This window comes from Cannabis sativa, chromosome 5 (genome assembly GCF_029168945.1).
Source record: "Cannabis sativa cultivar Pink pepper isolate KNU-18-1 chromosome 5, ASM2916894v1, whole genome shotgun sequence".
Classification (NCBI taxonomy): Eukaryota; Viridiplantae; Streptophyta; class Magnoliopsida; order Rosales; family Cannabaceae; genus Cannabis; species Cannabis sativa.
The window spans coordinates 72,154,041-72,181,968 of record NC_083605.1 but is presented as its reverse complement, the minus strand read 5'-3'; the positions used below and the strand labels follow the sequence as shown (position 1 = coordinate 72,181,968).

Genomic DNA, 27,928 nt, shown 5'->3' with positions numbered 1-27,928 from the left:
TTTGTTATAATATAAAAGATGTAATATTAATTTATTGATGAACAGGCATTAACAGTATAATGAAGTCTGATCTTTCAATAACTTACTAATTAGTTTTTAAGTTTATCAGGCTTTGCGTGTACGATGTATTTTAGTGATTTTTAAACAAAAAAAAAAATGTGACAAAAATATTAAAAATAAATAATTAAGTGCATATATGTGACACAAAAATATCAAATAAATAAATAAATAAAAGTTACGTTGATTTTCCAAAAGAAATACTTTCAACGTGAAAGTCTCTAAAATGACCTTACTGTAATTTAAGAAATTCAATACTATCATGGATATTTGTATAAAATTATTATTATTATATTAAAATATCTCATTTAGAGTGATATGTTGTTTAAAATAATAGTATTATTTATTTAAAATTTATGATATTTGGCCTTTTTTTTCTTTTTCTATATTTTAAAATTGACCGAAAGTTGAGCAATAAGTAGTGACATGTGCATTCTCATAGTATGAGTATTATTACATCTGATCATTTTATTAACCAAAAAAAACTTCAACAAATATTTTACTTAACAACTATTTATGGTTATTAGAAATCTTTGGTAATAAGATAAATACCATCTTTGGTGTAATTTATCAAAAAAAAAAAAAAAAAACAACTTGCACATGTGTTTGTCTCATATTGCTTATATGTAAACAATTTAGGGTGTTTATATTATATTTAGTAGCTATCAAATTTTAATCTCATAATATTTTTTTATGAACCATAATGAGGCTTGTAATATTTGAATAAATACTATGTTTGATGTAATTTATAAATTATACAAAAAAAAAAAAAACTATTAGAAAATAAATTTTATCAATTAAAAGTAAGAAAATTTATTGGAAGTAACTGTGTAATTACTAGGTAGGGTAATTATTAGGGTGGTAATTATACAGTTTAATAATTACACTATTTTAAAATGCAAGGTGTGTTTGGATATAAGGTGATAATTACATATGAATTCCTAATATCTTGTTTGGCAAAATAGTTAGTAATTACATGGAAAAATAATATTTTTTAGTAGCTAATGTTTAATATGAAAAGTTTTTAGTAATTACACGGTGTAATTACATCTAATTCTCATAGGGGCCATGAGAATTGGAGAGTGTAATTGGAACCCCTCAATTCCTTCTAATTACACAGTTACAATGTAATTACATGGTCAGACAAACATGTCAAATTGTGTAATTATCTTCAATTACACACAAATCTAATTACATTGTGGTTTTCCAAACGCTTAATGAATTTAGGTGGCATTTAACAACTAAAAGGGCACCCTTACAACGAAATATTTTAGTTAGTATTTAACAAATTTAGCTCACATTTAATCATTTAATAATTAAAAGGGCACCGTGGCAACAAAATAATAAAAGGACTATTATTGTCACTTTTTTATATATTATATAAAAAAAACTTTACACTGATCATTTTTACTTTAAAAAAATATTTAAGTTGAACAAATTTATTTGAAAAATATTACTAAAACAAGCACAAATTTAAACTTGAATAAAACAAACTTGTATTTCAGCCCCTCGAAATACAAAACTAACTTGAGCTTGACGTAAATATTGTGCACATGGACCATGTTAGACCTCAAAATAAACAATTCAATTCAATCTAATCTGTAAAATACGGATTTTCATACTTGCACGGATTATATTGAATTGAAGTAAAAAATTTAAAATCTGCGCTTGTGCGGATTATACTGTTGTATCTGCTCGTGATGGAGCCAAGGTTAGTAGCCTTCCTTTTCAAAGAAATAGAAATAATTCAGAAGTTCTACATAGGGATCCTCAAGAAGAACAGAGACATACAATACTTATGGTTGATGCAAAGAAGATCGAATAATACAAGTTCAGTTGGTTTAGGGGCTATTATCCTTTCAGAAGATAGAAGGGTGAGGGCAGCAGTTTGCAAGCCTCTCAAAGGTAGACAGATCTTTATCTTTAAGGAAATTTTTTCGATTTGTATTAACCTTAAATTTTATAGCATAGTGTTTTGAACAGGTTTTCCAAACGTTATACATGGGGCGGTTTTATGGTTGAATAGTATTAGGTCTGGTTCTATATGTTTCAGATGAAGCAGGGTCTTTTATATCTTAATTGCTAAAAGGGCTAGGTCTGATGTAACAAGTTTTAAAATATGCTTCTAGCTAAGTGATTGAGCAGTACCTAGTGGTGCTTATATAATGTGGATATGTATTTTTAGACTGATTAGTTAATCATTGGTAGGCTAGTTTTGGAGTGCACTTGTATCAGGCTTGAATGTATCAAGACTAATATGTTTTTGCCAAATGTTTATTTTATGTTTTATGGTGTTCTTTCACTAGCCAAAGGGTTATCCCTTTGGCTAGTTTTTTCCTTTTAATTTTTCTTAGCATTGTTGATTTTATCGTTTTGGGGTTGCGTCTCTTGTGGTAGTTTGCCTTTAACTTTGACTCATAATTTTCATTGTGGTGTTTTCTGGTTTGCTATGTCTTCAGGAAGTATCTCTGTTTTACAAGCGGAGACCTTGGCACTTTTGTTTGGACTTAATTGGGCTCTTTCATGCGGAATCCAAATTAAAGAGGTTTTTTCCGATTCTCTGTCTCTAGTCACAGCTATAAACAAAGGAAAGATTTTTTTCAACGAGCTGGGAGTGCTTTTTGAGGATGTCATAGCTTTATTGTCTAAACTCCCGGGAGCAGTTTTGTCCCATGTGGCTCGGAATATGAATTCTGCAGCACATGGTTTGGCAAAACATGCTCTTCGGTTAGACAATGAGCTATCCTGGTTCGAGGAGGTGCCGCCGCCGATTATGGATTGCTGCTTTGTTAATCATGTGTGATCTGGATCACCGCGTCAAAAAAAAAAAATCCAACTAACACCTATGTATATATTTAAGAAATTATATTTATAATTAAAATTTTAAAGTAAAAAAATAATAATTTAAAAATCTAATATATCTTTATATATTAAAAGTGTCTATCTAACGGCATTTCTTGGTTTAACAGAATATACTTAAAAATAAAAAGAATATTCTGTTAAATTTAACGATTACTTTTGATCTCCGTTAACAAATAAACCCAATAATTTAACCAAAAAATTAAACAATCTCTTAAATATTAATAATCTCTTTTTAAATTAAAAAAATCATCTTACCCACATCTCTCTCTAACAAACCTATCTTGAGAGAATATTAATAGTTTTTTTATTTATTTTTTTTAAAATAAATATATAGATATGAAAATATTATTGGTGCTTATTAGTAATTTGCAAAGAATGTGAAAGTTTATAAATATATAGTTGTGTAGCTATTATTAGATATGAAATGAGATAATAGAATTTTTTTCAATTAGAAGATTAATGTACATTTTACTATTAATAACATACATTATTATAACACAACTATGTTTTACTTACTAAATATACGGACACATATTTTATTTTTATAAAACAAATCGTTCAAATAATTATACTATTTTAATTATTAATTAAAATAAAAAACTAAAATATTAAATAAAACTAACACTACGTGCCTTGGCACGTAACAATCACCTAGTATAATATAAATACATTTTAAAATTTAATATAACAAATGTATATATTTTTATATAGTAAAATTAAAATTAAATATTTATTTTTACATATAACATTTTCTAACAATTGTTTAATTTAAAGAGGAATCATTAATATTTCTTATTTTGTGGGAGAAAATTAGAGTTTCTTGTTCTTAAATCTATAGCTATCAGAGGTCGTCTTTTTTGTTCGATCAAGCTTACCACCTTCTTTGGGCTTAGGTGCGGCTTGGTTGGGATTGTGTTTTGCTACTAATTCGATTTTTGCTATTGCAATTAGTTTTGTTTTTGTGATATGGTTTTGAGTGTTTTAATCTTGTGACATAATTTCAAGTGTTTTAGTCTTGTCTCTATGACATAGTTTTGTTCTGTTTCATTGTTAATTCTTTTTTATTATTCGATGGCTCGCTATCAAATCGTTATTAGTAGTTAGGAATAACATTTCTCTGCGACTGAAGGTAGTGCAGTTACATACCTTACACAATAGTTGAGTACTCAAGCTATGAGGTTGAATGAACCTGCTGCAACAGTTTCAACTATTATCTCTTCTAAGCGGTAGATGAAATAGAATATAAGTGTTATCAAGGTCTACAATCTTTTCATCTAATTTTATTTTTAGTTTTTTTGTCAAACGATCTTAGAATTAGGCAATTGAATATTTGACTCGTTTTTCTAATTTTAATCATGCTCGTGTTTACAACGGGGAGATGTCCTGATTAGATTGGAGGCTATTATTTTATCTTGTTATTAATAAAATATTATACTTTATTCCAAAAAAAAATAATTGTATTATTTATTTAATTTGTTTTTTTTTTTTTGGAGGGGAAATACTTTTTAATTTGTTGTTAAAAACATAAAACAATAATAATTTATTTTATTATAAGTAAAATAAATTAATAAATATTAAATAATGTAATATTACAAATGTAACTCATCTAATCCAAAATGGTATGAATCGAATACAATATAAATAAAATAAGATTAGATTGGATAAATATACCAACCAAATTGGCCTACCCAACTAGAAGATCAATATTTCATAGAGTAATTTACGGCATAAATATTTAAATTTAACTATCAATTACAAATAAATACCTAAGTTTAATTTTTAAAAGTAATAATACCTAAGTTATAATTTTAAAGCTTTTGTAAACACCTAACCGTTAAGTGTCAAGTAAATTATCAAGTGACAATTTATAATTGGTCTAGATCATTAAATTTTTATTTTTTATTTAAACGTTAAAATAAATATACCAATAAAAAAATGACACGTAATAACATCTTATGAACTTAACGATCATGTACCTACAAAAATTTCAAGAATATAATTTAAATATTATTACTGTAAAAAATTAAATTTACCCATATTTATACCCCAAATTACTCTTTTTCATAACAAAGAAGACAAAAATAGCATTGCGGTTGAGCCAATTCATTACAATTACTGATGCGCACTTCAAGATGGAAAATCAACAGACATCAACCCAAAAAAATGTAATTCTGCCCTGTAAAACTGCAACACTGAAAACTTAGAAAAATACAAATAAAAAAGAAAAATAAAATGATGTTCAATTAAACACCTTCTAAAATCAATTTTATGTCTCATAAATGCACCTTAAATTTCATATTATGCTCAAAGTGGAATCCACTTGAATAACAAGCTATATACTCAAATTGACTCCACCAAAGTAACAACACAATTATACACACACCAATACAGTAAAAGGACTCGACTGTTTTCTGTTCTACACAAACTCGACGAAGGGAATTCTTAGATGCTCGAGGTTACAAACCATGGTCGCGTTGATCAGTCTTCAGACACCAACTTTAGATTAAACTTTTCGTTCGGTTAAAATCTTAAGCTCTCTCACATGATGGCGCAACGGCTTCTTTCTTCTGTTGGTTGATTGGTAGCTTGCGGGAATCTACTCGAGTCATTTGGATTGTATGTAAACTCAGTAGTATCAAGCCCATACTGGTTTAAACGAAATAAGAAAAATGTACAGAACCGTATTAGAGCCAGAGGAAACATTTGAACAGAAAATTAAATCATCAAATCAAACCACACAAAAATGAGCAAAGCAAACTGACTTTTACAAATAATATAGGCAGCGATAACTAAAACCATATGAGCTTAAAATTGACAAATATATAATTGAAAAAAAAAATCATAGCAACACAATTAAATTTTGGCAGACCAAATTCCAACTGCTCTTTCGAACAAAGTAAAATAAATAAAGATTCTGTAAGTAATAGGTATGCTGCTACAAAAATAACTACTCTTGAGCATGACAGCTAAAAGATAATGCAAATACTTCAGATTTCTTAAGACAAACCGAAAAAGATATAGATTAACATATATCACCTTTTCCCTCATGCGAGTACTCCAAGCATCATTTCTGCTTGGACGCTGATCAAGGTTACCAGAAACAGGTACCCCTGTCACTGGAACTGGTGGTCTGCCGATCAACGGTTGTCGGATTTGTTGCCTTGGGGCAATGATCTCGTCATCACTGTCATACTCCACCGGCCTGTTTGCCGCCCTCACAATAAGAGCTAACAAGAAAAGCACAGCCTGAAGTTTAAGAAAACAACCATTTAAATGTTTATCCAAGAATTACCATAGCCTGGCTCAGAAATAGAAAAATCAGCATTCTAGAAAATCACAGAATCCCTTTACAAATAAATAAATAATCATACAAATATTAACTGATGGAGAGGTACTAGTACATCATAATACATGTGATTTGAGTCATCATAATTCCAACCAAACCACAAAATACTTTCCCCATCTAACTTGTTTGCATGAATTTTTTTTTCCTCTTTAGTTTAAAGAAATAAACTTAGATTACTTTTTTCCCACGCCATAAGAAAAATAGAATTACCATTCATATGAAAATTTAACATGAGCTATGCCCTTGATGGTGATGAGACTATTCAATCAAAACTCCACAAAGGAGTAAAATTCAGTTAGTTGTCTCTAGAAAAGCTAGTAAAACATGAATTTTTCATGAAGATTAAATTTACAATAAGTATGCGGACAGCAATAGATGAATTATGAATATTGTTCGAGTTATAGTTTATTAATCTCACAGTTAAAAGTGTGAAGAGGAAAAAGAGAGACAAACAGACATAGTAAGCACCAATAATTCCATGTGGATGGTATGCATGGCATGTAAATTATCCACAAAACAAGAGGAAACAGTTCACGCTTACCTCAAAAACAACAACCCCGAGAGCGACCCATCTGGCAATGTTCCAGTTCTCTTTCAGAAAAGCATATATTTTGTCAAAGTCTCCAGTTTTGTCAGTTGGGATTTCCTAAAAGCAACTTATGTCATTGATCAGATATCCAAGCTATATCCAGTCTGACAATCTTAGATTTGAAAACAAGAAAGCAATACTTACTTCTTCCCAGCTTTTGTCAAAGAAAATAAAGGCTGCACATCCAAGCTCCGCCAAGATTAAGAGAACCACCAACACTGAATACTATATCAACTTAAGGAAACCACTTATCAACTATAAATGGAAAAAGTAGTGGGTCACACGCAGTAAATGATATTGGTACGAGCATGACATTGTTATTGATTTCTTTTTAACAAGAAAAATGCTAGTCATTTAAATAATGTAGCATGACATTCATATTTAGATATTAGATATAACGAACACTTAATTATTAGGATACACAACTCAAGCAGCAGCCATTCCGAGTAACAGCTGCAACACATCCAAAACACGAGATGACGAAGAGAATTGCCCCAATTCCAATAAATAAGTAAATGAACCTGAATATCATGACATGCCAAATCATCAAGAAGCTCAAATATGGCATTGAAAACAGAAATATCAATTCAACAGTAAAACTATGCTAAAGACACGAAGATAGATAAATACAATAAATAAAGATTTTCTTCACAGAAAGAAAAATAATCAAAAAGTAAAATGATCAATGTGGGAAAATGGCACTGGTATTTGCAAAGAATTACGTTGCTTTCACAACTAAAGCTAATTTTTTTTTCCTTTACGAGGAGGCTAATTTTTCTTTAATAGTTATCTTAGAGTTTACTGCAAAAAAACAAGAACACTAACCATATTGCATGACTTAACAGAAAGGAACATTCATCTAAAAATGAAGCCAGCCTGGACAGTGTATCATCACTTGGTTGCAAATGAGACACTAAAATCCTATTCTTACAAACTCTACAGCTCTCAGAAGAGAACTTTCTTTTGTTTGCTTAATCCACTAATATAAAAAGGCGTCTACCATCATCATGCATTGCACAATCAAGAGGGGACAAAAGGATAATCATTCCAACACCACAATACAATTTTCAAAGATGGGTTTTATCTTGGTGACTTCGAATCTTTGATGACGAAAATGTCATTAATAATAATGTTAATTCTAAAGAAAATATCATTAATAACAATCCATGTCCTATCAAAGTAAAATACAGTACACTTGACTTGGGTCGTGTTTAGAAAGTAGCATGGAATTGGATAGGATTCAATAATTTTTATCATGTGATTTTATTATGAAATTGGAGAGGATATTGAAAAAATTAATCCAAACAACCTACTTAATTCACCTAGTATGGGATAACTTAATCTGATTGGAAAACCTGAGATAATTAATCTTATCTAATCCACATCTCCATGTATGATGTACAACATTGTATTAAACTTGTTTACTCATAATTTATTATTGCCTAATAATCAACTTATTCATTCTTCCTAGTTTTTTCTTGTATATTTCTTAATTCAATCATACTTAGCTAACATGACCTTGCTATAAAGCAATTTACACTACAAATAAATATTCACAACATATAAAAATGATAATTTTAAAAAAGTACGAAGTTTTTCTAGTACAAGGAGATCATTCAAGAAATACAACAAGAAACCTAGCATGTGGACATGAAAATGCTTGTATCTTAATAGAGAATGAATTTGAAGCAACAAGAAAAAAACTCATTGCCCCTAAGCATGATGGTAAACATTAAGGAAACTTGAATTGAACATTATTGGCAAAAATCAGGAAAATCTATTTTTCCCATGAAACAAAGTAGCTAGCAAGCAAAAATGTTGAGAAATTTCAAACAAACTTGTATTTATTAAGGACAAGGGTCAGCAGCCATACCAAGCTTTGGGCAAGTTATCGAAAATGTTAGCAGAGAGTGACACAGCCAGCAATGGTCTGCCAAGTTGTATCAAACTATCATCACCTCCAACAGGTGATAGCACTTGGGACTCATCAGTAGACCTTTTGTACTCAACTAGCAAGTAGATTCCATAACCCACCATAGCCAAACCCGAAACGGTCATCAAGAAGTTAAAAAGCTTCAACAGACATTCCAAGCATCCTCTGCAAGCCATCCTTTACAAAATCTCCTATCCTTCCTTCCAATCAACTCAAATTGTTCTCTCCTATTTCATCAATGTACATTCTTTCAATCATCATCCACCAAACAAAAACCCCACATTTACACAAATAATCAAAAAACAAATCAACATAACCACATTTAAACTTACAAAAAAAAGTCCAAATTAAAAACACAAAACACACACACACATATAAAACTCGATTCATTGCTCCAAAATAGAAAATTAATCATTCATCCGTACTAAGAGCAAAAACCCTCATACATAAGAATTGATCTAATTTCGAGCTCTAATCAGCTCATAATTTCCAAACAGCAATAAAATGACTCTAAACACCGATATTCGAAATTCGGACAAATATTATCTAAAAAATCTACATATAATAGTTTGGTTAATAAAAAACCAGCAAAAGCAAATTAAATTAAAATAAATAAATAAAACCTTACGATTAGAGCTGCGATCCCTATGGATTATGAGATTTTGAAGCTTCTTTCCGCTTTTTTCTTTTCAATCTGTTTTGGTCTGAAATTTTTCGGAGAGAAAAGAGATAGAGAGAGAAATAGAATGAATTTTTTTTTTTTATTAATTTTCTTTAATTAACCTTTTTTCTCTGTACTACGGTCACCGTCCAGTTGGCATTTTGATCGGAGCGCTCCATACTTTTGTGGTGGAATCAACTTAATTGTTACGAAATTACATAATTACCCATAACTAGCTCTACGTTCACAATGAGGGTACTATTGTCATTATACAGTTGAGCATGTGATTAGGGCAGCCAAACTGGCTGGCTCTATAATGTTTTTATTTTAGAGTGTATGACATATGGGGTCGGTGAGGATTGGAACTATTAATTAATTAAATATATTTTTTTTGTTAAAAGGATAGGGTTTGAATTTGGTGTGTGTGTTTTTCTTTTTTTTTTCTGCAAAAAATAAATAATGTGTTCATGTCTTCTAAAAAAAATAATAAATAAATAAATAAAAAGTAGACAAATAATGTGTTCATGAAAAGAGCATAGAATAAGAACGGTCACTTGGATCATTATTATCATGTTCAACGAAATGATTATATATTTAGTGAAAGAAAAGAAAAGTAATTGTCCATGTTTTTTTTAAAAGAAAAAAAAAAGTAATAGAAAAACTCTAATTATGTTTTCTAGAGATGAGATAATAATAATAATAATAATAATAAAAAAACTCTAATTGTCCATACATATATATAAATAATACCTAAATTAATTATCATCAAATCATCACATTACACTAATGGTAGATTAAGAGCTCATTTTAGAAAGAGAGAAAAGATTAATGGGTAACTAATACTAATTCAAAAAATATATATATCTTATTTAAATAAGAGTTAAAATTAGTTATCATAGGTATAATATAATAATTTCAAACTTCTCCTCCTAAAAAAGAACTTCCAAGTTCAAATCTCCCTTTCTTAATATTAAAATAAAAATAAAATAGTAAAATGAAACTATATTTTTGTTTTCCTCAAAAAAGAATAATTTCTATTTAAAAGTAGGATAATAATTGAGGTTATTATAAGAAGGGTAAATTGTGGCATAAATACTTAATGTTTCTAATTTTATACACTTAAATACTTAATGTTTATTTTTGGTGGCAAAAATACCTAATGTTACAATTCTCTTACACTGTTACTACCACTTCCGTTAACTTATAAATATGGACACGTGAAGGGTTCAGATGCATTACATTTATTTTTATTTTATTTTAAAACTTAATATTCTTAACATCATAAACTAAATGCTACTTGTTTAAAAAAAATGTGTTCTCATTAACAATTTTTACATGATATTGACACTTCAATTCGATTATCATGTTCTGTATACTACACCGCTTCACTCAGCTATGGTAATTTAGTATTGTATCTCTCTTATTTTTTTTTTAAAAAAACAAGTAATATTTAATTTTTTATATTAAGAATATCAAATTTTAAAATAAAATAAATAAATGTAATGCATTTGGGCCCTCCACGTGTCTATATTTATGAGTTAATAACGGAAGTGGCAATAACGGTGTAGAATTGTAACATTAGATATTTTTGCCACCAAAAATAAACATTAAGTATTTAAGTGTATAAAATCGGAAACATTAGGTATTTATGCCGCAATTTAACATATTGTTGTATATAGTATTAATAATAAAATTATTAATATTAATTTTTATTAATTTATAAAGAGCCAATATTTAGTTAATTGACAAATATTCTTGTCAATATTATTTGATATAATTAAGTTACCCATTATAATTTTGTAATTGATTTTTTTTAATATTTTTTTTATTTTTATAAAAGTTGTTATCAGTTTAGTGCTATGTTATTTTTATTTTGGTTATGTTGTTTCATTTTATAAAATTTATGTTATGATGTTGTTTTCATTTTTATAAATGAATAAAAAATTAATTATAAAAATATAAATAAATAAAATTATAAATAAGCCTTTCCATTTTAAGATTATGTTGTTTTTCATTGCAAAGTTATACTGTTACCATTTTATAAAAATTATTTTTATTTCGAGGTTAAAATCCATTTATTTTTTAAAATAATTTGTCTTTTATTTATTTAAATAACTGGATATTACTCACCCTGGTTAAAATTTTCTGCGTCGCCCCATTTCGAATTTCTATTTGAACATTGCGATTTCGATTATTTTTTTAACCAAAACCACACTTGTAGTTTTTATAATTTCTCAAACCAAGAACAACCACATCACAACACTACAAAAATCACCAAATAATTCTCTCTAGGCATTAGAGCATCTTTTGGGCAGGCCAAATCAAAATTTACATGCAAGAGAGAGAGCTTCTAATGTAGCAATTGAGAGTGTAATATGCAATGCAAGACAAGAAAAGACAGCATCTATCTTTCAATTCCCAACATTAACTAACGACAATTGAACTAAAATCCAAAAACTAACGACATTTTCAAAGCAACTTGCTTGTATATATAGCACAACTTCACTAAACAAACACTAAAGTATTATTGATCATATATCAAGTAGTACTAGACAAAAATGGAGAATGAGGAGCTTTCCACTGTTGACTATGGTGGATCTCTCCCTGTTGATAATGTTCAAGAATTGGCTTCAAACAACCCCACTCAAATCCCATCTCGCTATCTTCAGCCCGAAACCCTACTTGATCAAATTTCCGTCGTAGAAACACTGGAGCTACCCGTAATCGATATGACCAAACTACTTGATCATCGCCATCATGAATTGGAAAAACTTCATTTAGCTTGTAAAGATTGGGGATTCTTCCAGGTATTATAACACAACTTAAGAATTGTATTATATGTCATATTTTTATATAGTTCGTTTTAATTTTATTAAAATTATGTTACACAAACAATTTAATATAATACTATATAATATAATAAAGCGCGAGTTCATCATGACTAATTTTTCAATGATGATGAGGCAGCTAATCAATCATGGGGTTTCAGAGGAAGTGATTGAGAAAATAAAGATTGATATAGAAGAATTCTTTAAAATGCCATTAGAGAAGAAACAAAGTTATGCACAACAACCAAACAGTATTGAAGGCTATGGCCAAGCTTTTGTTCATTCTGAAGACCAAAAGCTTGATTGGGGTGACATGTTATTCCTTATAGCTCTACCTCTCTCTCACAGAAATATGAGATGTTGGCCTATTCAACCTATTTCTTTTAGGTACAAAAAATTAAATCTTTACTATGTCCCTACACCTAAAACAAAATATGATTGTTACCCTTATTAAAATTTTCAGAGAAAATCTAGATAAATACTCAAGGGAAGTGCAGAAAGTTGCAGTTTGTGTAATGAAATTCATGTCTAGAAACCTGGGACTGAATTCTGAAACACTAGCTAGTAAATTTGAGGATGGAACACAAGGAATGAGAATCAATTACTACCCACCTTGTGTTGAAGCTGACAAAGTAATTGGCCTCACTCCACATTCTGATGCCACTGGATTGACTCTGCTGCTACAAGTGAATGATGTACAAGGTTTGCAGATCAAGAAAAATGGGAAATGGATAGTTGTGAAACCTGTGCCAGGTGCATTCATAGTCAACATTGGTGACATCATTGAGGTAAATTAAGTACGAGAAAATTACACATTTTATCTGTTTTAACTTTTTTTCATAAAAATTATTTGATGAAAAAAATTAAAATTAAAATATGGGAAAAATAGTTTACGGTACTACCTTATATTGTTTTGGGTAAATACTATTTTAGACTCCGTGTTTTGTAAAAGTTACTAATTAGAACTTATTTTATTAAATAACAAAATAGACCTTATATTTTCAAAAATAGTAAAAATAAGACCCTGAACTCAATTTTCAACAATTTTATTTTTTAATATAACCAACTTTAAGATAATTTCTAACTTGAACAGATACAAAAAAATATAACCAGATTTGTCATAACATCTCTAAATCGGATTATTATTAAGTTTTATTTTAGCAAAAAATCAATTCAGGGTTCTATTTGTACAATTTTATAAAATACAGGATCCATTTTGTCATTTAATAAAACAGAAGTTCCAATTAGTAACTTTTGCAAAATACATGGTCTACAATAGTATTTATCCTATTCTTTTTCCTTTTTTTTTTTTGTTAGCTTTTTTATATATATTAAAAAAATTATAAAATAACTATTTTGAAAAAAAGCCACACTTTGTAAAAATGAAAATGGATACTCTATATTGACCAAGTGTTTGTTGTACTTGTACATATCATTACCAACCAATTATGTATATATGTAGATAATGAGCAATGGGGAGTACAAGAGCATAGAGCACAGAGCTGTTGTGAACCCAGAGAAGCAACGTATTTCAATTGCTGCATTTCATAGTCCACATATTAAAGGCATTGTTGGTCCTTTACCAGATCTAGTAAAACAACATTGTAAGCCTAACTATAAAACTATCAGTACAGAGGATTACATCAGACTTATTGTCACTAACAAGCTTGATGGTAAAACCCAACTAGATTTTCTGAAGCAAGAAGACTAGTTACTTAAATAATAATAATAAGAAGAAGAAGAAGAAGAAATAATGTTATATACTATATAGAGCAGACACTGTCATTTTATGGCTCAATGATTTGAAATGGCACCTGCAAAAGGGTTTATTCTTCTCATTTCCTCAAACTGTGTACAGATTATGAATGGGAGTAAGAGTTAATATCAGCCAGTATAGTCAGTGTCCATTTATATTATTCACAAGCGTTTTTATGGGATTAAATAATTAATTACACCAATATTAGTATAGTGGCTTAAGAATGTTTAAATTAAAATAGAATGGTATTTCCTTCCATTTCAAAATGGAATAGTCACTCCATCAAAATAGTAGAAAAGTCATTCTAATGTTTTAATATGCAACCAAACAAAAGAATGAAATGAAGATTGTTTCCTTACCTTTCCATTCTATTTCATTACCTCCAACCAAATGTCACCTTAGAGATTGTGTAAAAGGCCTATCACTTTGTTAGCTTGAACAAAATGTGGACACAAAAAAATATATTATTTTTTATTCACTAAAAAAAAAAGAAAATTTAGGGATGTAACGGGACAGGGCGGGTGCCGGGATTGCTCCCCCACCCTTATACCCGCTTTCTAAATTCACCCCATACCCACCCCAATACCCGTTTAAATTAAAGCGGGGGCGGGGCGAGGATTACCCGACGAGAGAAGAATTCCCATCAGGTACCCATTACATATATATTTTTTAAAAATAAAAAAAATGTCTCAAAGAGAATTTAGAAATAAAAAAACAATCATAAAAGCTTAGTAAAATAACAAACATAAGTAAAATAGTGTGTATAGTAATAAATGGAGTAAATAAATACAAAATTGGTAATAAAAAATAAATGGTTCAGTATCATTATTTTAAAGCAGTTAAGTGTGATTATAAATATGCATCACCACATACATTTTTATGAAAACTAAAACATCTAATTACTATAATCAATAAAAAAACCTAAAGCATGAAGTTATTTTCATTGTAGTAGTTATGATTTTAAAACTTAAATATATACATATATTATATCGAGATGGGTTCGGAGCGGGTATCTATTCTCCCGCCCTCGTCCCGTTTCCGACTCGGGTATGAACATTTAAATCCATACCCACCCCGCCCCCGTCCCATTAGAGGCGAGTACCCGCAGATAGTTGAACCCGCAGGTATAATTGTCATTCTTAAAAATATCAGTTAAAAAAAAAAAAGAGAGAGAAAATAATTTAATTTGTGCTAATTTTATTTTTTTGTGGTCGTGGTGGTATTAAAATTTAAAGTATATATAACCACGTGCCATTACTTATGAATATTAAAATCACCCAATAATTGTGCCAATAATAAAAGTAGCTTTGACCCTTGACTCCAAAGATGTCTAGTGATCTTACCATAACAAAAAAAGCAATGGAGACTAAGTTTAGCTATGGAGGTTCTCTCCCAGTTGAGAGTGTTCAAGATCTAGCTTCAAAAAACCAGACAGAAATCCCAACTCGCTATCTCCAACCCGAACCCGAACTCCATCAAATTCCTGTCCTAGAATCACTTGAGCTGCCTGTAATTAATATGACCAAACTTCTTGATCATCAACATCCATTGCACCATGATGAATTGGCAAAACTCCATTCAGCTTGTAAGGAATGGGGATTCTTTCAGGTAATAATAAACTCACTCAGCTTAATTTATAATATTAATAATAATTTACCTCTTAGATGCAAATTGGGGATTCAAAGCATCTCCAATGAAGATACAAATTGATGATCTATTGTTAAAATATAACTCATTTTGTAAAAATTTGCTCTAATAGTGTGCCAAAAGTTATCTAAATTTGCCACATAACAAAAGTTGATCCAAATTTAGATCACAATATGCATTTTGCATCCAATTATATATTTACTTTTATGCTATTTTTAATATTTTATTAATAAATTTAGTTGATGCATTCAATTATAAACTTTTTATATTTAATTTTTATTAATTAATATAATTAAATTAATAATAGAGTTATTATATTTTTATACTTTTAATAAAAGCATTAAATTAATAGTGTGTTTGAATGTAACTGTGTAATTACTAAGTAGTGTAATTAGACAGTTTAGTACTTACACTATATTCTAAATATAAAGTGTGTTTGGATATGAGGTGGTAATTATAATGAATTTTTAATATTTTATTCGACAAATTAGTTAGTAATTACACAAAAAATAATACTATTAGTAGTTAATATTTAAATGGAAAGTTTTTAGTAATTACACAGTGTAATTACACTCAATTCTCATGGGGGCATGAGAATTGAAGAGAATAATTGTAACTCATCAATTACCTTCAATTACACAGTTATAGTGTAATTATATGGTCAAACAAACATGCCAAATTGTATAATTACCTCTAATTACACCCAAATCCAACTACAACATGACTTTCCAAACGCGCCCTAAATTTTACATCAAGTTTTACAATTGTGCATTGAAACACAATAGTCAAAACTGATACAAATATATCACAAAGTTATTTCTTGTGCCAAATATAGCACTATTTTCACATCTCTAATTGGAAATGGTCCAATTGAGATAGTTGATGCAAATTTCAATGCAGTTAATTAATCATGGGGTTTCAGAAGAAGTCATTGAGAATATGAAGATTGACACAGAAGAATTCTTCAAAATGCCATTAGAGAAGAAAAAAGCTTATGCCCAACAGCCAAATAGTCTTGAAGGCTATGGCCAGGCCTTTGTTAAGTCTGAAGACCAAAAGCTTGATTGGGGAGATATGTTCTATGTTCAAGCTCTTCCTGTCTCTGCCAGAAATATGAAATTTTGGCCTACTCAACCTATTTCCATGAGGTAAATGCAAATTCCCAACATATAAAAATACATAATATTGTTGTGAGAAACAAATCCTTTCTGACATAGATCTTGTAAATTTCAGAGAAAGTGTGGATAAATACTCAAGGGAGCTGCAGAAAGTAGTGCTTTGCTTATTGAAATTTATTTCTAGAAACCTTAGGCTAAATTCAGAGACACTTACTAGTAATTTTGAGGATGGAAGACAAGGTATGAGAATAAATTACTACCCTCCTTGTGTTCAAGCTAACAAAGTTATGGGGCTCACTCCACATTCTGATGCCACTGGATTGACTATGCTGCTACAAGTAAATGATGTACAAGGTCTGCAGATTAAGAAAAATGGCAAATGGATAGTTGTGAAACCTGTCCCAAATTCATTCATAGTCAACATTGGTGATGTCATTGAGGTAAACTAAGCATAATATATACTATTTTTGTTTAGAAGTCACTGTGTAATTACTAGATAGGTCGTGTAATTGGGAGTTGAGACTCCTCAATTACCTCTAATTACAGGGGCACCGTGTAATAAGATAATCACACAAACATGTCAAATTTAGTAATTGCCTCAAATCTTACTCAAATCCAATTATAGAGTGGTCTTCTAAACACAGTCCAAATGATGGGACAAATTTGTAACCATATTGCCCTGTACTCAATTTATCATACAAATGTACATTCTCATACATCTTTTATAAAAGAAATGCACTCTATAATGGGATCACACTTTCAATAGTTTGAGAAGAAAACTCTCACATGATAATAGATTATTCTTAACAAAATCTTACCATTTATGCAGATAATGAGCAATGGTGAGTACAAGAGCATAGAACACAGAGCTGTTGTGAACCCGGAGAAGAAACGTATTTCCATAGCTGCCTTTCATGGTCCACATGCTAAAAGCAATGTTGGCCCTTTACCAGAGCTAGTGAAAAAGAATAAGCCTATGTATAAAACTATTAGCACAGAGGATTATCTCAGACTTTTGTTCAGCAAAAAACTTGATGGGAAAAGCCACATAGATTGTCTGAAGGAGTAGTTGCTGGCTCATACGACCACAAAATATTACTTGATGTACAATAAACACAGCACCATCTTCTCTTTCAAATTCCAATGTTGTTAAGTCGTTCCATGATTTAATTTGCAATTGAATAAAGTTTCAAACTTTCTGTACATGAAAGGGTCCAAACCCATAATTCATACTAATATATAATATTATTATTAGGAGGAAAAAGGAAATTGTGTCAAACTCAGTTTCCATCCTCCTAAAAAGTGTCCACAGTCTATAGTACAAACACATAAAAAAAATATGTGATCAATCTTTAGGTGAAATAAATGGTAACCATCAAATCCATATTATAAGTAAAACATTTCATGGAATCATGAACAGAATCTGACATAATAAAATGGAATACGACCAAGAAAAACACAGAACATTTCATAATCTCATGAAAGGCAAACGGGCTCTTTGTAAAATTGGCTAGTTAATTTTCCTTTTATGAAGAAATTGAGTTTACAATTGAAAGCATAATAAAAGATACAGGTCATGAACAAAGAAACCTGAATCAATATCAAGAAATGAGCACTACGACTCGGAAATGAGAATGCCATTTTGAATATCTGAGAATGTCTTCACATCAACTCCCCATAACCAGCAATCGACCCCAACGGCGTTGGCACCAACCTTGTCTGCCTTCGTATCATCTCCAACATGTACAGCTTTGCAAGCCTTCACATTAATTTGATCTTCAAATAAAGAAAACAAATGTTAAAGGTAGCCTCGATGGATTCTTTCAGAATGACTTAAAATTATAGTTTAGAGTTTGAAATGCTAAAGATTTATTAAACAATGTTTCCCCCACAAACTACGTATTTTCACAATAACTGATGTAAACAAGGAGTTATGTTTACAATTCCATAAAAAAAAAATTAAAAATAAGATGAACATCTAGTATAAATCAAACTCCTGACAAGTTGGGATCCTAGAGGAAGATATTGCTCTGATTATGGTTTCTTTACCTAAAGCTGTTTCAAATATCTTTGGATCTGGTTTTTCATACTTAACCTCTGAAGATATAATGACTGCATCAAACCTGAAAAGAAACAAAGGCACTGTTCATCATATCCTGCTTAAAAGGTGATGGAATATCAATTATTTATTTGTCTTCTTAAGTTTGTAAAAGAGAAGTACTAATGCTTACAGGTCTATAACATTGAGGTCCTTCAAGAGCTTCCTCAAGCGAGTGTCAAAATTGGATACTACAGCAACTTTAACTGTATTTTTGCTTGCACATTCAGTAACAAAGAACAGGAACTTTACAAAAACAAAGGGAAATACTCGATAAATCCGACCTCCAGCATCTTTAAGTAGGTTTATCGTTTCATAAGCTCCACAAGGAAGATGCCAAGCATGACCATTAGCATAGTACTGAGAAAATCAACAAGTGAATCCTAATGATACCAAAAGATCAGGTGAAAGAAAGTGCTCTAAAATAAAAGTACCAATAAGCAAGACTTAAAAAGAATGATAATGAACCTCATAAACTTCTTCAAAATAATCAATATCAGAACATCCAGTGGCTTGAGAAACAACAAGTTTCCAAAATGGTCTCCCATCTCCCTGTCAGTAATTGCACAGTTTTGATGCATAATCAAATACCCAATTCTCTCCTTAAAGCCACAGTACAGACAAAAGAACAATCACAGAAAGAAAGTATAGAACAACTCACCTGGTAACGAAGCTTTTCAGGCCATGGAGCTGAAAAAACCCTCTTAAACCCTTGCTTTATTTCAGCAGGAGTAGTAGTCAGACCTGAAAAAAAAACTCAAACTTTAACATTTTGGAGAAAAATGAAAAAGACCCAAAACGATAAAACTATTAAACTCACCATATTTGGCACCAATTGTGGCATAAGTCTCTTCGACTGGCTTTGCCAGCTGCAAAAGGGTACCCCCAGCATCCAATAACAGTCCATCATATACCCTCCTAACAGAAGAACCTAATTCATCATCTTCACCAAATTTAATTAAATTGAAACTAATTTCAGCGGTCTAACATAAATGAACATAATGATGAAAAAAAAAGAGAGTACCAGAGTGGAGAGAGTGAGAAGAGATGGAGCACTGAGGTGGGTTTGTAAGTTTGAATTGGAGAGGTTTGAGGGCTTTGAGTACAAGACCATTATTACTAATACTATTAGAGCAGTATCTCATCATAGTAGCTTCCATTATGTGAATGATTTCTGAAACAACCCAACCCAGGACTGAAGTCTGGACTGCCTTCTTTCTTCCCCCTCTTCCGGAAAACCTCTATTATTTACATATAACGACTTGTCGTTTTCTTCAATGAAACGGTATTACGTACGAAAATTAACTTTTTTTTTTTAAAAAAATAAATAAATAAATAAATAATAATGAGTGATTCTACCATGCACCCCTTAAAAGGAATGTACTCATGTACATTTTTTAGTCTAATTTTTTTTTTCATATTCATATACGTTATAGCTATTTAAGATAACCTACAAAATTTTGAGAAATTCAGAATAATTTACAATATAGAAAACAATGTTCAAACAATTTATTTTACACACGTATAAAATAAAATAGTCACGCGTGCAACACACTGTTTAAACGTATTTTTTGACGTGTTAAACTTTTCCAAATTTTTTAAAATTTTGCAAGATGTCTTAAATAACTATAAAGTACATGACCATGAGAAAAAATTTGACTAAAAAATTATTTCAGATGCTAAAACAAATAAGGGTACATCAATGTATCTATTTTAAGGGGGTGTATTGTAGAATTTCTCAATAATAATAAGATGTTCTTTTTATTTTTTATCTTTATTTTTATAACCTAAAAGTAGTTAATTAAATTGTAGGCTAATTAGCAATTTTTCCTCCCGAACTTTGACATATACCAAATCATGCCCCCTGAACTTTTTTGGCCGTTAAAAATTTCCCTTGAACTATTGAGATTGTTATATTTAAGGACTTTTGTCTAATTTCATTCAATTTTACTGTTTCAGTGATTGTTTATGTATTAAACCATGCTCCCCAGATTTTGATATCTACCAAATCATGTCCCTCAAACTTTGATAAGTACTAAATCATGCTCCCTAAACTTTCATCCATGTTAAAATTTTTTTACTAAAATTAGACAAAAGTCCTTAAATCTAACAATCTTAATAGTTCAGGGGGAATTTTTAACGGCCAAAAAAGTTCAGGGGGCATGATTTAGTACATGTCAAAGTTCGGGGTAAAAAATTGCTAATTAGTGCAGTTTATGCTTAATGTCTCTTATGCGCTGGTAACGAACTGTGCTGGTAAAAACGATATTTCTTGTAGTGTTATATGGTTGTGTATCATTTATGATTTTTATGCTTGATGTCTCTTATGTGTTTAAATTTATCATAAGAGTAGAAATTTTATATATATGTTGAGATTTATATGTCCTAGCTCGAATATAAGTTTCTTTAGTAAATTTGCTATCACATGAAAATTTGAATTTGAGAATTAAATTATATTAAACCATATAAAGTAGATGCAATCAAAATTAATCACCCTAAGCTTCAATCATTGTTAATTTCACCTTAATTATTTGTTTTCTTTGTTTTTTAGTAGAAATTAAATATCTTTTTTATTATTATTTTTATTGTCACCAAATAGAATTAGGAATTTAGTTGTTTGGTAATTAACTACAGTTCTTGTGGGATCGACCCTACTTTGTGAGTCTATTACTTGTAAGTGATACGTATACTTGTGTGTTGAAAATTGACGTTACATATGAAGCTTAATAAATCTTTAAAAGTATTTTTAGAGTTTCCCTAAGGTGACGTTTGGTTGGAGGTAATAAAATAGAATGGAATGGACAGGAAAAAATTTATTTCCATTCATTTGTTTGGTTATATTTTAAAGTAATGGAATATCATTCTAGTGGAATGACTTTTCTACTATTTTGGTGGAATGGTTATTCCATTTTGAAATGGAAAGAAAGACCATTCTAATGCAACATGGAAAAAAAAAATTAATGATTTTTTTATCTTTTTTTTAAGCATTATTTCAAATTTGATTCTATTTTATTTCTATTCTTATTCCCATTCCTATTTTTATTCTTATTCTGAAGTTTTCATTCCTCCCAACCAAATGCAACCTAAGTGTCTATGTGAAGGAGGAAATAACTTTTAGGACAAAAGTCCTTAACTTTGTTTAAACCTTTGATAGATCTTCTTCTCTTCTTTATATTCACAGAGTGTTATTTATTATTATTGTAAAAATTTGTAATCTCTTCTTCTTCGTCCCATATAATTTTATTGTAATACTTTTTAAATAATTTGCGGCTTAAATACTTAATTTTAACTCTCAGTTACAAATAAATACATAAGTTTAATTTTTGTCGGTAATAATACCTAAGTTATATTTTTAGAACTCTATCGGTACCTGACTGTTAAATGTCAAGTCATTATCCACGCGTCATTTTTTATTGGTATATATAAATATTTTTTAAAAAAAATAAAAATTCATGACTTGGATCAATCAAAGATTGCCACGTGACAATTTATTTAATATTTAACAACTAGGTACTTAGAGAGTTCTATAAATATAACTGAGGTATTATTATCGCTAAAAATTAAACTTAAATATTTATTTGCAACTGAAAAAGTTAAACATAAATATTTATGCCACAAATTATATTATTTTTTTTTATGTACTTTACATATGCCCACTACAATAATTAAAAACAAATTAAAATATGATCAAATATCATTCACACCATTGATTCCATTTCAGTCAAAAGCCATAACATTAATTCAATGAATAGAAAAACTATATTTTAAACATGCCACTAGGTGGTGGTGTTGGTAGTGTCCAACAACAATAATATAACATAATGTAAGGAAACACCTCTATCATTGTGTAAATATAAGTAGTATACTATATTGTGATCATCATATCAAGAACTAAACAGAAATGGAGACTCAAGATCAAAAGCTTTTGAGTGTAAATTATGGCGGTTCTCTCCCAATCAAGTGTGTTCAAGATCTCGCTTCAAAGAATCAGACCGAAATTCCACCTCGCTATCTTCGGCCTGAAACTGAGCTCGATCCTGTTTTAGTCATAGAATCATTGGAGCTTCCAATAATTGATATGACCAAACTAATTGGTGACAATCAACATCAGTGGCACCATGATGAATTGGCAAAACTTCATTTAGCTTGTAAAGAATGGGGATTCTTTCAGGTAAACTCATTAAACAAAAGCTATTGTCCAAAGTTCTAAGAGTTCTATCATTTAAATTTGAGGGTAAATACCATTGTATACCTTATGTTTTATAAAAGTTACAGATTAGATTTTCTGTTTTGGTTAAATGATAAAATATATCATATATTTTTTAAAATAGTAAAAATAGCTAGGACCTTGATCTCGATTTTCGATTTTTTTTTAATATAACCAACTTGAAGATAAATTTCTAACACGAACAGATACATAAAATGTAACTAGTTTTGTCATAATATCTCTAGATCGGATTATTATTAAGTTTTAGGCTAATTAGGAATTTTTTTTCCCAAACGTTGACATGTACCAAATCATGCCCCCGGAACCTTTTTGGCAATTAAAAATTCCCCCTAAACGATTGTTAGATTTAAGGACTTTTGTCTAATTTCATTCAATTTTACTCTTTCAGTGATTGTTTATGTACTAAACCATGCTCCCCAGACTTTGATATCTACCAAATCATGTCCCTCAAACTTTGATACGTACTAAATCATGTCTCATGAACTTTCATCCATGTTAGAATTTTTTTACTGGAATAAGACAAAAGTCCTCAAATCTAACAATCTTAATAGTTCAGGGGGAATTTTTAACGGCCAAAAAAGTTCAGGGGACATGATTTGGTACATGTCAAAGTTCAAGGGGAAAAATTGCTAATTAGCCTAAGTTTTATTTTGAAAAAAAAAAATCAGTTCATGGTCCTATTTATACCATTTTAAAAAATACAAGGCCTATTTTATTATTTAACAAAACATAGGGTCCAATTAATAACTTTTACAAAACACAGAGTTTAAAATAATATTTTAATTTCCATAATAATGATGATGCAGTTAATCAATCATGAGGTTCATGAGGAAATCATTGAAAAAGTGAAGATTGACATAGAAGAATTCTCTAAACTGTCATTAGTGACTAAAAAAGATTATGCACAGCAGCCAAATGATATTGAAGGCTATGGCCAAGCCTATATTCAGTTTGAAGAGCAAAAAAAGCTTGATTGGGGTGATGCATTATTCCTTAGAGCTCTTCCTGTATCTCTTAGAAATATGAGATATTGGCCTACTCAACCTATTTCTTTCAGGTAAAATTTTAATCAAACTTCATTATTTTCTTACATACAAAACAAAAAGGAAATTTTATAATACACCCCTTAAAAAATTATGTATGTTCTCGTTAACATTGCTGAAAATAAGGTTCAAATATTTTGTTGCACGCATAACTGTTTTTTAATACAAGTAGTAAGTAACTGTCTGAAATTTATTTTCGACATTATAAACTTTTGAAAAGTGTACTATAGAACTTTTATATGCAAATAACAAGTGTAAGACCATAAAATAGTTATAAGAAACAAACCCTTTAAAACTTAGATCCTAAAATGATCATTCATGCACTGAAAATTTCAGAGAAAATCTGGACAAATACTCTAGGGAAGTGCAGAAAGTTGCATTATGTGTTTTGAAATTCATGTCTAGAAACTTGGGGCTAGAATTAGACACACTTAGTAGCAAGTTTGAGGATGGAAGACAAGCAATTAGGATAAATTTCTACCCACCTTGTGTTGAAGCTAACAAAGTAATGGGGCTCACTCCACATTCTGATGCCACTGGATTGACTCTATTACTCCAAGTGAATGATGTACAAGGTTTACAGATCAACAAAAATGGTAAATGGATACTTGTGAAACCTGTCCCAGGTGCATTCATAGTCAACATTGGTGACATCATTGAGGTAAACTAATGATTATTACATGAAACTCTTGAATGATAAGAGAAACTGTTTGAGGGTGAAACTCAACTCATAAATGTATATATGTAGCAGATAATGAGCAATGGAGAATACAAGAGCATGGAGCACAGAGTTGTGGTGAACCCAATGAAGCAACGTCTTTCTATTGCTGCATTTCATGGTCCACATGCTAAAGACATTATTGGGCCTTTACAAGATTTAGTGACAAAGAGTAAGGCTAAGTATAAAACTATTATTACAGAAGATTATCTTAAACTTGTGTTTAGGAAAAAGCTTGATGGTAAGAGCCAACTAGATTTTCTCAAGGAGTGAGTAGTAGTGGCTCAAAAATACCATGGCCTCTTCTTACTTTTTGTACTATAAACACCACAAGTTGTTTATCAAATTTGTTTCATGGTTTGAAATTTGCAATTGCATAATATATGATTTAAGGTCTTTCACAAGCTAGTACCAAACCAAACTAGTTTTTTACTTTTTTTTTTTTTTATAAATAAAGGTCAAGACTCAAAGCAAAATCATATTAATTTGACCAATAGCAACACACGCAAAAGATTAACAACAAACAACACCACATAGATTTAGGATTAACTTTCCAAATGACTATAATTACTACTAGAAGTGGAGAAATCAATTCTAATTACTAAAAAAATAATTGATATACCAGAAAATAAATAATAAATCCAACTAACACCACCAAACCCCACTCCACTAATTTCAAGTGGACCCATTTCGAATGACATGCTAACTTCTTTCTTATTTCTTTATCTTAATTAAATAAAACAAAAAAACAAAGCATTAGGTAAAAAAAAAACAAAAACAAAAATCTGGAATAGAACATAAAAAAAAAATAAAAATAAAAAATTAACCTAAAAGATAATGTTTGATAACGGGTTTTTTTCGAGACAGGATAAACCTCTTAAAATACATTCTTCAAGTCAGTGTTAAATTCTAAATGAACCAAAATTCTATTATTTCATTCCATATCTAATAATAGCTACACAATTACATATTTAGGCCTTCACACTACTTGCAAATTATTAATAACTTCCTATAGTATTTTTATTGTCTAACAGATAATTTCAAAAATCATGTGTTGTGTGGTGTTGTGGTAGAGAAGTATTTATATGTTTGGGTCACTGATTCAACTCTTAGTATGCCCCTCATTGTGAGAGAATATACTTGGCCCTCGAAGGCTAGCTTATTGTGATGGGTCATCTTTAAGATGGGAACCCTCATGAGTTGTAAGTACGGTCAACTCAAGTAAAGCAGGATGAAGTATAAGACCCCTATAGCTGACATGTGATACTCGGTATTATTAAAGCATCAAAAGAGGGGAGATTAGATCTGCACCACGTGATTCTTTTTGTAAAAAAAAAAGGATAATTTCAAACTATATCTTACCACTTGCCACGGGTCATCTTTAGATTCTTATTTTCTGTCTTTTCAATTATATGTCTTATTACTTTCTTCTTCTTCTGTTTAGTCTCACCAAATATACAAATTCACTTTAAATTTTGACATTCATTATTCTCACTAATGATCATTTGGTCATTTTTATTGTAAAAAAAAAATCACTCAAATTGTGATTACAAAGATAGCTGTGATCATATAAAGAGCTAAACAGAAATGGAGACTCAAGATCAAGAGCTTTTGAGTGAAGGTTATGGTGGTTCTCTCCCGGTTGAGAATGTCCAAGATCTAGCTTCAAACAACCATAAAGAAATCCCACCTCGCTATCTCCGGCCTGAAGCTGAACTCGATTCAGTTTCTGTCCTACAATCATTGGAGCTTCCAGTAATTGATATGACCAAACTGATAGCTGACAACCAACATCCATGGCACCATGATGAATTGGCAAAACTTCATTTAGCTTGTAAAGACTGGGGATTCTTTCAGGTAAACTCAAACACAACTTTTGTCCAAAATTCAGTTGTAGGCATAATTTGATCATGACTAATTTCCATGATGATGAAGCAGTTAATCAATCATGGGGTTCCTGAGGAAATCATTGACAAAATGAAGATTGACATAGAAGAATTTTTCAAACTGTCATTAGTGAAGAAAAAAGCTTATGCACAGCAGCCAAATGATGTTGAAGGCTATGGCCAAGCATATGTTCATTCTGAAGACCAAAAGCTTGACTGGGGAGACATGTTATTCCTTAGAACTCTTCCTCTCTCACACAGAAATATGAGATGTTGGCCTATTTCTTTTAGGTACAAAAATTAAATCTTTACTATTTCCCTACACCTAAAACAAAATTTGATTGTTACCCTTATTAAAATTTTCAGAGAAAGTCTAGATAAATACTCAAGGGAAGTGCAGAAAGTTGCAGTTTGTGTAATGAAATTCATGTCTAGGAACCTTGGGCTTAATTCTGAGACACTATGTAGTAAATTTGAGGATGGAACACAAGGGATGAGAATCAATTACTACCCACCTTGTGTTGAAGCTGACAAAGTAATTGGTCTCACTCCACATTCTGATGCCACTGGATTGACTATGCTACTTCAAGTAAATGATGTACAAGGTTTGCAGATCAAGAAAAATGGGAAGTGGATAGTTGTGAAACCTGTCCCAGGTGCATTCATAGTCAACATTGGTGACATCATTGAGGTGAGATAATACTGTATTTTTGTCTTGTCTTTTTTTCTACAAGTGATGTTTGTACTTATAAACCATGTAATGTATATATGCAGATAATGAGCAATGGGGAGTACAAGAGCATAGAGCACAGGGCTGTTGTGAATCCAGAGAAGCAACGTATTTCAGTTGCTGCATTTCATGGTCCACATACCAAAGGCATTATCTGTCCTTTACCAGATGTAGTAAGAAATTGTAAGGCTAAGTATATGACTATTAGCACAGAGGATTATATCAGACTTCAGTTTAGTACCAAGCTTGATGGTAAAAGCCGAGTAGATCGTCTTAAGTTGGAGTAAAGTAATGACTCGAAGCCAAAAATAAGAAAGAAGAAGAAGAAGAAGCTATTTATACAATTATTATGACATGATCATCACATTTTCTCTTCTGCTTCAATGTTGTTAATTGAATTTGTTACCACTATAATAACACAACCTGGA

The 27,928-nt window shown here is 30.3% G+C and overlaps 6 protein-coding genes across 10 annotated transcripts; 4 read left to right on the top strand and 2 right to left on the bottom strand.

The window, feature by feature from the left end:
* Nucleotides 1-4,976: 4,976 nt before the first annotated feature.
* LOC115716453 (tobamovirus multiplication protein 2A) lies at nt 4,977-9,768 on the bottom strand. 4 transcript variants are annotated; one of them, XM_030645256.2, is made up of 7 exons: nt 9,411-9,768; nt 8,728-9,014; nt 7,276-7,375; nt 6,999-7,079; nt 6,807-6,911; nt 5,956-6,165; nt 4,977-5,565 (listed from the first exon to the last, which is right to left on the bottom strand). In XM_030645256.2, the coding sequence occupies exons 2-7, from the start codon at nt 8,961-8,963 to the stop codon at nt 5,458-5,460; spliced, it is 840 nt and encodes a 279-aa protein (XP_030501116.1). In that variant the 5' UTR covers nt 8,964-9,014; nt 9,411-9,768; the 3' UTR covers nt 4,977-5,457. The 4 variants fall into 4 exon arrangements, with proteins under 4 accessions (XP_030501116.1, XP_030501118.1, XP_030501117.1 ...); XM_030645258.2 differs by having other exon boundaries at nt 8,728-9,034; nt 9,411-9,767; XM_030645257.2 differs by having other exon boundaries at nt 8,728-9,034; nt 9,416-9,767.
* Nucleotides 9,769-11,965: 2,197 nt separating this feature from the next.
* Nucleotides 11,966-14,165, top strand: LOC115716225 (S-norcoclaurine synthase 1). The gene is made up of 4 exons (XM_030644976.2): nt 11,966-12,255; nt 12,416-12,663; nt 12,740-13,064; nt 13,739-14,165. Exons 1-4 carry the CDS (start codon nt 12,007-12,009, stop codon nt 13,985-13,987), a joined length of 1,071 nt encoding a protein of 356 aa, XP_030500836.2. The 5' UTR covers nt 11,966-12,006; the 3' UTR covers nt 13,988-14,165.
* A 1,136-nt stretch (nt 14,166-15,301) lies between these two features.
* Nucleotides 15,302-18,000, top strand: LOC115716226 (S-norcoclaurine synthase 1). The gene is made up of 4 exons (XM_030644977.2): nt 15,302-15,640; nt 16,580-16,827; nt 16,913-17,237; nt 17,627-18,000. The coding sequence occupies exons 1-4, from the start codon at nt 15,359-15,361 to the stop codon at nt 17,864-17,866; spliced, it is 1,095 nt and encodes a 364-aa protein (XP_030500837.2). The 5' UTR covers nt 15,302-15,358; the 3' UTR covers nt 17,867-18,000.
* Nucleotides 18,001-18,294: 294 nt separating this feature from the next.
* Nucleotides 18,295-20,207, bottom strand: LOC115716227 (uncharacterized). 2 transcript variants are annotated; one of them, XM_061116081.1, is made up of 8 exons: nt 19,920-20,207; nt 19,716-19,838; nt 19,557-19,639; nt 19,364-19,447; nt 19,180-19,255; nt 19,029-19,101; nt 18,847-18,920; nt 18,295-18,573 (listed from the first exon to the last, which is right to left on the bottom strand). In XM_061116081.1, exons 1-8 carry the CDS (start codon nt 20,053-20,055, stop codon nt 18,413-18,415), a joined length of 810 nt encoding a protein of 269 aa, XP_060972064.1. In that variant the 5' UTR covers nt 20,056-20,207; the 3' UTR covers nt 18,295-18,412. The 2 variants fall into 2 exon arrangements, with proteins under 2 accessions (XP_060972064.1, XP_060972065.1); XM_061116082.1 differs by having other exon boundaries at nt 19,716-19,826; nt 19,920-20,154.
* Nucleotides 20,208-22,580: 2,373 nt separating this feature from the next.
* Nucleotides 22,581-25,247, top strand: LOC115716223 (S-norcoclaurine synthase 1). Its single transcript, XM_030644974.2, has 4 exons — nt 22,581-23,066; nt 23,930-24,180; nt 24,503-24,827; nt 24,918-25,247. The coding sequence occupies exons 1-4, from the start codon at nt 22,797-22,799 to the stop codon at nt 25,155-25,157; spliced, it is 1,086 nt and encodes a 361-aa protein (XP_030500834.2). The 5' UTR covers nt 22,581-22,796; the 3' UTR covers nt 25,158-25,247.
* A 637-nt stretch (nt 25,248-25,884) lies between these two features.
* Nucleotides 25,885-27,884, top strand: LOC115716224 (S-norcoclaurine synthase 1). Its single transcript, XM_030644975.2, has 4 exons — nt 25,885-26,741; nt 26,823-27,061; nt 27,137-27,461; nt 27,545-27,884. The coding sequence occupies exons 1-4, from the start codon at nt 26,472-26,474 to the stop codon at nt 27,785-27,787; spliced, it is 1,077 nt and encodes a 358-aa protein (XP_030500835.2). The 5' UTR covers nt 25,885-26,471; the 3' UTR covers nt 27,788-27,884.
* Nucleotides 27,885-27,928: the final 44 nt, after the last annotated feature.

Excerpts from the sequence above, each read along its gene's own strand:
- LOC115716453 (XM_030645256.2), bottom strand. The coding sequence starts at position 8,963 with ATGGCTTGCAGAGGATGCTTGGAATGTCTGTTGAAGCTTTTTAACTTC. Across the intron at positions 7,080-7,275 it reads ATGGCTGCTGCTTGAGTTGT|TATTCAGTGTTGGTGGTTCT; the intron begins GTATCCTAATAA and ends AAGTTGATATAG. Across the intron at positions 6,912-6,998 it reads TTGACAAAAGCTGGGAAGAA|GAAATCCCAACTGACAAAAC; the intron begins GTAAGTATTGCT and ends AGTTGCTTTTAG.
- LOC115716225 (XM_030644976.2), top strand. The coding sequence starts at position 12,007 with ATGGAGAATGAGGAGCTTTCCACTGTTGACTATGGTGGATCTCTCCCT. Across the intron at positions 12,664-12,739 it reads ATTCAACCTATTTCTTTTAG|AGAAAATCTAGATAAATACT; the intron begins GTACAAAAAATT and ends TAAAATTTTCAG. Across the intron at positions 13,065-13,738 it reads ACATTGGTGACATCATTGAG|ATAATGAGCAATGGGGAGTA; the intron begins GTAAATTAAGTA and ends GTATATATGTAG.
- LOC115716226 (XM_030644977.2), top strand. The coding sequence starts at position 15,359 with ATGTCTAGTGATCTTACCATAACAAAAAAAGCAATGGAGACTAAGTTT. Across the intron at positions 15,641-16,579 it reads AGGAATGGGGATTCTTTCAG|TTAATTAATCATGGGGTTTC; the intron begins GTAATAATAAAC and ends ATTTCAATGCAG. Across the intron at positions 17,238-17,626 it reads ACATTGGTGATGTCATTGAG|ATAATGAGCAATGGTGAGTA; the intron begins GTAAACTAAGCA and ends CCATTTATGCAG.
- LOC115716227 (XM_061116081.1), bottom strand. The coding sequence starts at position 20,055 with ATGGAAGCTACTATGATGAGATACTGCTCTAATAGTATTAGTAATAAT. Across the intron at positions 19,839-19,919 it reads TTCTCACTCTCTCCACTCTG|ATGATGAATTAGGTTCTTCT; the intron begins GTACTCTCTTTT and ends AATTTGGTGAAG. Across the intron at positions 18,574-18,846 it reads GATATTTGAAACAGCTTTAG|ATCAAATTAATGTGAAGGCT; the intron begins GTAAAGAAACCA and ends CTTTATTTGAAG.
- LOC115716223 (XM_030644974.2), top strand. The coding sequence starts at position 22,797 with ATGGAGACTCAAGATCAAAAGCTTTTGAGTGTAAATTATGGCGGTTCT. Across the intron at positions 24,181-24,502 it reads ACTCAACCTATTTCTTTCAG|AGAAAATCTGGACAAATACT; the intron begins GTAAAATTTTAA and ends TGAAAATTTCAG. Across the intron at positions 24,828-24,917 it reads ACATTGGTGACATCATTGAG|ATAATGAGCAATGGAGAATA; the intron begins GTAAACTAATGA and ends TATATGTAGCAG.
- LOC115716224 (XM_030644975.2), top strand. The coding sequence starts at position 26,472 with ATGGAGACTCAAGATCAAGAGCTTTTGAGTGAAGGTTATGGTGGTTCT. Across the intron at positions 26,742-26,822 it reads AAGACTGGGGATTCTTTCAG|TTAATCAATCATGGGGTTCC; the intron begins GTAAACTCAAAC and ends ATGATGAAGCAG. Across the intron at positions 27,462-27,544 it reads ACATTGGTGACATCATTGAG|ATAATGAGCAATGGGGAGTA; the intron begins GTGAGATAATAC and ends GTATATATGCAG.